Raw genomic sequence first — 10,098 nt, forward strand, 5'->3', positions numbered from 1 at the left:
GCGTCCTGGGCCAGCTTGAAGATCAAGGAGGAGGAGTGGATGTTCTTTTGGATGGCCTCCAGCACCGTGCGTAGGCGCAGCATGTCCCCTGGGTGCAGGCAAGAATGGTCAGAGGGCTCAGCCTCCCCCCACCTTGCCCTTGAGCCCCATCTGCCTGCACCGGGTGGTGATCAGCCCCTTCGGCACGGTCAGCCCCTCTGACACACACATGGGATGCTGCATCAGGCCCTGCAGTCCAACAGCAAACCTGGGCGTCCTCCCCAGGAGGTGACACATCCTCTAGCACCCATCCTCGCTCAAGATCATCCTCTGACAGAGAGGACAAACAACCCTGAGTGATCCCAGACACATCCTAGAGCATTAGCAGACACCTCCAGGCACCCTGGGCTCAAGATTGACAGCTGTAAAGCAGACTCTTCCCAATAAAGGAGGGGCTTGGGGAGATGCCCAGTGCTGAATGGCTGCAGAAAGGTCAGTCTTCATTTAGGAACACCAAAAAGAAGAAGAAAAGCTGTTTGCTGCACACATACTGTCTTGCCCAGTGAGTCCCTTCCCTCTGCAAAGCTAGCAAAGGCTGGGCCAGGGCCACTCACACTCACTGCGGCTTGGTCCTGGATGTCCCAGGTCAGGCACGCAGCTCTCACGACTGAGACAGGCTGAGATACCCCCAAAGAAGGGGGTTCCTGGCACAACACCCAGTGATGGTGTGGGTCTCCTGCCACAGGAGGCCAGGGGTGCTAGAAGGATATGTGATGGCATTGGGAGATGGAGCAGGATCTTGGAAGAAGAACCAATCAAGGCATATTAATATCATGATCCTGCATCTGGCTTGGGAAATCCTCCTGTCAGCCCCTGTGGGACAGAGGGTGAGAAGAGGGACCTTCGGTGTGGGATGCAGACCAGAGATGCCAACATGCCACATCAGGTCCCTCTGGTTTGTTCCAGGTTCATGTTTCTACTCCTGTAGTCATAAACTGAGCAGACAAACCTCAGACAAAGAAAACCAAATAACGCACAGCCCTGTGAAAAACCTAGCGCTGCACTTGGGCACACAGACATCTTGGGTGACTAATAGCTAAAAATATCGCCTGCCACCCACAGCAGCTGCTTGCACCACCACCAAAATCCAAGCCTCCCTAAAATGGCTCACGGGGGCGTGGGTGAGAGAGGCTGTGAGGATGTAGGATCGCATCAGGACATGATGTGGCGGGGAACACCTGGGGAAGGGGATGGTGGGAAAAACAAATGCAATCCAACAGCCCTACACTCCCGGCATAAAAACTTCATCCCCATTAGGTGCTGGAAGGGAGAAGAATCTAAAGGATAAGCCAGGTACCAGCTCTCCATCAGCACACTGCAAGGCAGGGGCAGGACACCATCAGCCCTGGAAAAGCAGCCAAGAGGAAGAGAGAGGAGAGGAGAGGAAGAGAGAGGAGAGGAGAAGAGTTGGAGCTTTCTGACAGCTCATTCATATTCCACGTCACCGGGGAAGCAGCCCCTTCCCCATCAGGCCGGCAGCACCAGGGCTGGAGGCTTCTGCAGACCGTGCGGGACAGCAGTGGGCAGTGGTAACCACTCGGCTCGCCAACCTTCACGGGGCACAAGGTGCCTGCCATCCTAGTGGGGTTGGTTTCTGGACAGAGGGATGTTTACTGAAAAGCCTGTGCTCGCCTTCATCATTGTGCTTGGGCAGGAACTGAAGAGGCCCAGAAGACCCATGAGGAGGTGTTTAACGAGCCCCCTGTGGCTGGGACCAAGGTGTCCCACCCAGCACAGCTGTCCCCATCTCCAGCTCTGCCACAAGCCACATGTGGTTTGGTGCACAGGGAGGTCTTCTCCCTCCTACAGCCTGTGCAAGATTATTACCACAGGGCAGAAAGAGACAAAGCAGAGGTAAAAGGATAAGCGGCTACAAACTAAACCATGGCATGAACCCCCGACACGTCTGCAGGGCTAGCTGACCTGGCAACTGACCATGCTGCAGGGAAGGCATGGTCCAGCATCACCCAGGGGCACTACCCAGGATCTGCAGCACTGTGGTTGGCATCCCTTGCAGGGTTGCCTGCACTTCCTGGGAGCCTCCTGTCCCACCCCGCTGGACCATGAGCCCTGGAGTCCTTTGGGACAAGAGCCCCAGAGATCCCAGACTCTGGTGGGCTGCTCCGAGGCCAGCTCACTGTGCCCTGCCCACAGCAGGCTGCCAGTGGGGCACCCAGCTGATCTCTGCCAGTGCAGACCCTCCTTTCTCAAGGAAAATCCCTTTGATGCTCTTGTGAAGCATCGTCCCATCACCCCTGTCCCAGAGCCGCCCCCCCACCAACCTTTGGCTGCCGTGAGCATGGTGGAGGCCAGCTCGCACTGCTGTGACTCCAGGTGCCCCAGCGTGAACCAGCGTGGGTATCTGCTGGGGACCACAGAGACCAGGTGGTGGGGGTGAGTCACATCGCCGGACGGTGCCGTGGTCTCCAGGACGGGCAACCTGAAGGGCAAACAAGAGGAGGCAACATCAGACCCCAGCCCAGCCCCAGCTTCGCCCCTTCTCCCCAGGGTGCTGGCGAGAAGAGGCAGGGGCTGCCTGCAGGCAGCTGATGCCTTTGAAAGCATCCTGCTGCTGTGCATGTGTGGGGGCTCCTGAGGCTGCGTGCTCAACACATGGGCATGGGGATCAATCTCAGACTGACTTGAAAGGAGGAGAATGATCCGTGAAGTGATTTATAAACTTGTAAGGAAAAGCACAAACCTCAGGGGAAAAAAAAAAAGGCAAAATCCCTCCTCCCTCCCCACTCGTTTCATGTCAGAGCACCCGGCAGAACTCTTGGCTTTATCATCTGGTTCTTCTTAAAATGCCCGGTTATGATCAGAAGCAGCGGCACATTTCCCCAGGGCCTCTGCAGCCTGGTTAGGTTACCTGCTTCTGCGGGGATATCCAAAAGCCTGGAAAACCCAGGGGAGAAAGAAGCCTAAAGAAGGGGAGCAGGAGTCTCATGTCGCCAGCCACGGTGACAAAACCATGTTGGCTCTTAAACCCGCAAGTTGGTGCTGGTGTCACTAACTTGATGGCCAGGGAAAGCGTGCAGGAGGGAAACTGTCCCTCTGAACACGGAGAGCATCCAACTGTCTCCGCTCTCCTTGCTCACAGGCTTGGGGTACCCATGGGGCAGCAGAAGCCCAGCCTTCCCAGCCCAGGTCAGAGACACCCAGACATAGGGAGTCCCAGCTGGGAGCAGGGGACGGGCACTAACAGATGGCAAGGGAGCTACACGCACCCCTAGGGCACTCAGTCCTGCTCCTGTTCGATGGCTGGAGGTCTTGGGTCTGGTGGGGCATGGTGTCCCCACACGCTGCAGAGGCCCTTGGCTGCTCGTTAGGTCTAATTGTCCTCCTGAGCAGTTCTTCCCAGGACAGGGGGCTTTCAAAATTTCCCCCAGTGTTGGGGAGAGATGGCCCATTTCACTGAGGAAATACTGCAAGAAAGATGACGCTCTGGGCTGTAACTTTTAATGATGTCAGTGGGAGAGGGCACTGGGATGCTCTGGGTTGATTGTTCTTCAAGCATTGACACGTTTGGGAAATTCCAGCCTTTTCAAGACCCACCCAGCCCATGCCAAAAAACTGCAGTACAAAGGCTGATGTCTGAGGTGTGTCACGCACCGGGGAGGGAAATGGGGCAGCGCTTGGCATCAGCCATGTCCCCAGTCCCAGAGATGGAGCCGGGCTTTAATGGAGAACAGAGTGTGACTGTGCCCTCCACCTGGCTCTGCAACATCCTGGAGCCTGGGGCAAATCATCTCCCCATCTGTGCCGGGATAACAGCCCTTCCTGCAGGCAGGGAGGGCTGCAGGATGCCTGAGGCCTGGCAGACAGAAGGCAGAAGACAGCACCGTGTGTGTCTGGGATCTGCTCTGGCGGAGGATACCCATCACCAGGACAGGCAGGTAGCGGTCCAGCCTGGGGCAAGGGGCTGGGCAGAGGGCTGGATCGGCAGACGTTATCGGACCCATGCAAATCCCCATGGACGGAGATTGTAAACCAGGAATCACCCAAATGGAGAGCAGGAGTCTCTTTGCACTGCTGCTGTGCCTGGGTGGCCCTACACACTGCACAAGATCCCAGGGATTGCAAGCTCCAAGCCTGCCTCCACTCCCATCCCTGCTCTAGGGATGCAAAGCATCCCGGCTTCCCGGCAGAGCATAGGAGAGGGGCAAAAGGGGGTCAGAGATGGAATAAAACATGCACCAACCTCATGGCCCGCAAAGCCAGCTTGTACGCCAGGTCTGCATCGTGGGGCAGCAGGGCAGAGAACAGGTATTTGGCAAAGGTGTGCATGGGGACACTCTCACGGTGGATGACTTCTCCCAAGCCGCTGAAGGGACCACCTAGGCAGAAGCAGAGCCCACCAGCCATAATTAGCACAGCAGGATCTGTGGCTGGGGTTTGCACCACCTCAAAGCTTTAAGGATTTGCTCAGCAGCTCCCTGGTGTGTTACTCAAGTTGGATCCAGGGCAAAGGGCTGCTCTGCTTTTCTAAAAACACTTTCAGGTCAAAATCCCTCAGAAACTGAGGTGACGTGCTTAGCACCCTTCTCCGTAACGCCTCTGAGGTGGTCTCGCTCCAAGGATGTCAGCAAACCCTTGCTTTGCCAGATGATGGGGCAGAGCAGCCATCCTACAGACTCAGCACCACACCCACAGAGGAAGAAGCCAGGACGGGGTCAGCAAGGCATAAACCTTGGAAAGGGCACTCCGGAGATGTTACCAACACTCAGCTAAGACACAGAAGCCAGCTCTGTGGACCAAGCCCCCACCTTCCAGCAGCAAGATGCACTGCTTCCGCAGGGTCTGCACCAGCACCGGGTCCAGCTCCAGGTCCTGCAGCCGGGCAATAATCTGCTCCTCGTTGCGGCACACCTTGTCCTGGGCATAGAGACCTTCAGGCATCACTCTCTGCTGACCCATCCCCATCAGGGCCACCTCTAAGGCCAGGGACAGGTAGGACTCGCCACTGTCTTGGCTGCCGGTCATGACGGGCACATGTTGATACACTGGGGGTTTGGAGTCCCCGGCATCTGGAAGAAGGAGGAAGAGATGCACCAGGGTTAGAAGAGCCTTCCTAGGTGGCAGAACCACAACAGAGAGAAAAACCTCTCAACTTCAGAAGCAAGACCCACACTTCCTTTGCTGCCTGCCTTTGGTCACCCAGAGATGATGGATAAAAGCTCCCTGCGGGAGATGTGGGCTTCACCCTCCTTCCTGCTCTCACTAGGAGATGCAGGAGACCTGAGACATGTGCAGCAGGGGACACAGCTGGCACCAGCGCCTTCTCATGGGCCAGCAGGCCTCAGCCCAGCTTTGCTAAGCTGCTCTCCTGCTCTGCTCTGGCTGCAAACCCCAAGGCTGGGAAAACTCCGGGCCACTAACTCCCCCTCTTTGTACCGCAGCTCTGCCCTGGCTGCTCCTGCAAAGGTGGAGAGAGGGGAGGTTCAGAGCCCAGGAGTCCTGAGCCCCAGACCTGCACCCAGAGTCTGCCCCCCCGGGCTTGGTTCAGCCGCAGCCATCGGGAAGGGAGCCAAGAGGAGCACTCGGTACCTGAAATTTCAAGGCAATTTTCCTCTTCTAATCTACAAGCTTCAGTCAAGGTGAGAAAGAGGCAGCCGATGGGGTTCAGAGGGTGGCCTACCCAGCCCTCCAAGTTGGTGATGGTTGTTGCTCCTCTCTGCAGCAGCTCTGCAAAAAATGGAACCAAAAGACAGTAAAAGTGAGGAATTTAAAGGCAGGTTCTGCGCCCAGAGGGGTCTCTGAGACCAGAGGCCTTTTCTTACCCCACAGCCTGGGACATGTGGACCTCCAGGGCCAACTCTGGCATGGTAGTTCACGAGGGCAAGGAGCAGCTCAGAGGAGCCACCATGCACGCTGCCACAGACATCAGCGGGGGCAGGCCCCCAACAAAAAAAAAAAGGTGCCACTAAGGCCACATAAGATGCAGCAGCTCATTCCCTGTTCCAGGACATGAGGGAGTGCAGAGTCCCAACATGGGGTCTATAAAGTCAGACCTGCAGCTTATGGACTCATTTGCAATGGTAGCCCAAATGTTTTGGAAACACAAGCAGAAATCTCTCTCGAGATGACCAAGATTCCCAGTAAGTCTTAAAAGAACCATCTTTTGATGATCTCAAGCTGGCTGAGCTAGTAAGGTCCAGGAGTCAATGACCACCAGCAGCATGGCAGTAACGGGCCCCGGCTGCCAGCCAACTGCAATGGCAAAAGAAGGAACACTAGCTTTCCCTCCTGGTACAGTTTACTCAGCGAATGCAAGGTGGAGGTAGCACACGCAGCCAGTTACCACAGCTCTGCAGACAAGCAGCTCCTCTTTAATGCAGGCATCACTTGCCTGTGCAATCCTTACAGACAACCAGACAAGGCAACAGTGGGAACAAGACCATCCCTACTCCAGTAGCCTGAAGACAGCAGGTGGGCACCTCTGTCCTTAGCACGTGGCTACCAACACTGTTTGGCTCAAGCAATCAGATGCATCACTTTGTCTATCTAGGGTGTGAGTAATCCCATACAGCGCTGCCCACCGTCAACATCTGCTGCTCTGGATGGGGCAGCACTACTCTCTGAGGTGGAAAAGACTTTCTCAACCAGCTAGGACACTCCAGCTCGACTTCGTGAGACACATCTCCCATAGCTCTAATCATACCTTTCTTCTGATGCTTATATATTTCCAGCTGCCTTTGCTGCTGCAGTCGCAGGGTGTTGATTATGGCAACAGTAAGTCGGAGAGCTTCTCTGGGGTAGCCGTGGGAGCGCAGGGCATCCACCCGAGCGCAGGCTGTTGGGACGTGTTCTGCAAGGCAAGGACAAACATGGGGACATGGCTGAGCCAGAGGAGCACAGAAATTCACAGGATGGTACTGATGGGGGGAGAGAACCTGACAGCATCATGCTTCAGGGCATTTCCTTCTACTGATCTTCTCCACACCCCAGCTAAATTCCTGCTCCCTGTCTTGTATTCATCCCTTTCTCTCTGTTCCTGGCAAGGATGCCTACCAGGAATACTAACGGGACTCCTACCACGTTCAACCCACAGCAGCCACGTCAGTACCTAAATGCCCACCTCCACAAACCTTATCTAATGGAAGCATTTCCAACATGCCATTGCTGCAATATGACGGCTCCAAACACGGGCTGTTACAACACTGCCGCTCACTTCTCCTAAAATCTGCATGGCTTATGGCTATTTCTGTCTTTGCTGTGCACCCAAACACTTCTTGGCGTCTCGTCCACCTCTCCCTGCTCTCGTGGCACAGGTGAGGATACATGGGGTGAGGCTGAGCATCCAGCACTGCCCTGGGGGCACTGGCAGATTTGGGGTGATGTTTTGAACTGCTTCCTTAATGCCTCCGTGGAGCGACTTCTGCAGACACCCCATTTCTTCTGCAGCTCTCCTACCTGGTGTTTTATTATTAGGAACAGTTGCACAACACCCACCCACCCCCCCCCGCCAACTCACAGTTGCTTAGGAATTCATCTGCTCCTGCTGCTCATTGCTCACCTGAAATCACAAACAACTGTGGAGAGGATTATGACTGAGTGAGAAATTAGCAGGAGCAGATGACATGACATGCTGCATAACAAGCAGCGAAAACCCCATTTTCTCGCAAAGTGTCCTACCAAGGCGAGGCGGGGGGCAGGCGGGAAGCAAACAGAAGATCTAAAATTACAGTAGAGGGATAATTTCTATTCCTGGAAGAGCTCAGAAAGCTTTGGAAATGCAGACAACCACCTCCACAAATGGGGTTTCCACATCCCGAAGGTCACCCACAAGGAATACACGAGGAAGAGGTTTCAGAACAAACACATCTGTAAAAGAGCTTCTTGTCGCTCCTTCTATTCATTTGCTAAATGGATGAAATATTCAGCTTCTCGCTGAATTCATCACTGGAAGTTGCTGACAAATAACACTCCTCTCTGTGTCCCTGAAGGGGTGCTAAGAAAGCAAAAGCGCAAAATCCAAAAATCACAGCAAATACATCAGAAGAATAACATGCACCAACCAGCTGGGCGAAAGGGCTCCCCAGAACCCAGATTACGCTAGGGACAGGCAAGCCGTGGCCACCACATCCCTGCTTGATGGAGCCCCTGGAAGCACCAACCCACCACCACTGCCTATGGCTGCGCGGGGAGCAGAACTGCTGCCTGCAGCTACACAAAACTCTGCCCACAGTAGAAATGTCCTCTCCTGCTCCAGCTAAGCTAACAAAAGTGTACCAGCAGCCTTCACATAGGCCCTTTTTAACTTATCTCCTGCCAGACACCGGCAACTTAGTGTCTGCTGCTCCAGAAACCACATCTCTGGATGACTTTTAAGTATTCTCTTCCCATTTGGCCGGGTGACGGCAGACCCCGGCTCCTGGAGTAGATGACAGTGCAGTGGTGGGTTTTGACCTGTTTCGTGTCCATGCATTCACCTCTTGTGGCGTAGGGATGAGGCATCCTCCATGCCTGGAGGTGTGGGGGGCTTGCATCTCCCTTGTTGGGGTCAGTCTGAGGGCTGACAGCTACACCAGACACCCCCCCAAGCCCTTCATCTCACTCATTCTCATCCCAGACATGTTACTGTCAAGGGTCTGCAGATCTGCCCTGGGTCACGACTTTGCAGTAGAGAAGTTGGGTGGCTTGAGGTACATGGACTAAAGGTCTACAACACAGGAGGGTACAGGGCTTGACTGGTCCAGTATGCCTTAAGCTCATACAAAGCTTAATTGTACTGTCTGCTAATTGCCTTTAAAAGAAGACTAAAGAAAGGGTGAGAGGAGAGAAGAAAAATATCCAGAGGATATAGCTGTGCTCCCCAGCCAACTTTCAAGGGACTTCAAGTGTCCGGTCCCCCTGTACTGGGAACAGTGAGAACTTACACTGGGGACAGCTAAACACTGGCAGGATGAAAGAGGACAGGACGAGGCCCATCCAAGCTGCCCAAGGGGAACCCAGACTGTAAAGATGTGGGGTTTGCTACAAGGACTGTGGCTGAGGTGTGAGAGGGCATCAAGTTCTTCAGCTCGCCCTACTCCTCAGGCTAAGGGCCAGAGAGGCAATTTTAATTTAGGATGCAGAAGCTTGCAAGGACCCAGGGCAGCAAAGCTTCTCTGATGCCTCAGGTGGCTCTTCTCCGCTAGCAAGGCTACCCACCCAGGCAAGGCAATGGATGCTCCCTTAGCCACAGTGGCTGCCCCTGGGAGTTGAAGAGGAGGCTCTCGCCCTCCCGCTGGTAGGAGGGAGATATGTAGAAGTCACTGCTAATGATGCGCTGCAGGTGGCTGTCCTGCCAGTGGAGGTCACAGCCCTCGATCGCACGGGTGAACACGGTTCGTCTGGGCCTGGCCAGCGAGTCTGCAAAGAAAAAAAACCATCAGTGCCTTGGTGGGGCAGAGGCAGCCTGTTCCTGCCCCCAGACATGACCTCCCTGGGCAGAGCAATGTCTTTACAAGGAGAGTGAAGCCCCAGCTGGCCCCAGCCCAGCCATTTCCGAGCTGAGCTCAGGGGCTCCGGCTCCCGCGCTGCGGCAGGTTGCCTTTAGATACCTCTGCTGCCCATTCCATCTCTGATATGGACCACCGTCTCCTTAGATGGCATTGCTAAGTAACTTGCTAGAATAGCTGCCTTGGCCAGAGAGGGAAGAAAGGAGGCAGGGACTGCCCATCCGTTTGCTTTCTGACACTAATCCACTGTCACATAGGAGGCTGACGCTGTGAAATGTGGCAGTGCATTCCCACCCTGTGACACTCAGCGTGAGGGCAGTTGCCAGAGGTCAGGACCGGGTTTCTCCGGCGTTACCACGCCGCAAGCACCACGAGCTCTCCTCTTCTGCTCCAACGCAAAGCCCCGGCTTCACTGAACCAGAGCTGCTTAGATCAGCAGCACCTGAAGCAGGGCAGGGAACCGTGAGCGTGTCTCATCTGCCTCGGGGCGATGGGGGCAACCATCGCCTTCCAGCAACCTCTGCGGGCTGTGTGAGAGGGCTGGAAAGGACGAGATGGCACCATCTGAAACCCCACCACTGCTCTGCAGTAGATATCTGCGCTCCTTTTCAGAACC

General features: G+C 55.1%; 1 protein-coding gene across 1 annotated transcript in view; it reads right to left on the reverse strand.

Annotated features, from left to right (window-relative positions):
- Nucleotides 1-10,098, reverse strand: part of LOC104167992 (zinc finger SWIM domain-containing protein 5-like) — a gene marked incomplete at its 5' end in the record, with an annotated part of 19,929 nt that overhangs the window by 1,686 nt on the left and 8,145 nt on the right. Inside the window, 7 exon segments of the mRNA XM_009708421.1 lie at nucleotides 3-88; nucleotides 2,322-2,479; nucleotides 4,241-4,376; nucleotides 4,806-5,066; nucleotides 5,587-5,724; nucleotides 6,701-6,844; nucleotides 9,211-9,393. Of these exon segments, the coding sequence (XP_009706723.1) occupies nucleotides 3-88; nucleotides 2,322-2,479; nucleotides 4,241-4,376; nucleotides 4,806-5,066; nucleotides 5,587-5,724; nucleotides 6,701-6,844; nucleotides 9,211-9,393 (1,106 nt within the window).

Source organism: Cariama cristata, unplaced genomic scaffold, assembly GCF_000690535.1.
Source record: "Cariama cristata isolate BGI_N322 unplaced genomic scaffold, ASM69053v1 scaffold19159, whole genome shotgun sequence".
NCBI classification, from domain to species: Eukaryota; Metazoa; Chordata; class Aves; order Cariamiformes; family Cariamidae; genus Cariama; species Cariama cristata.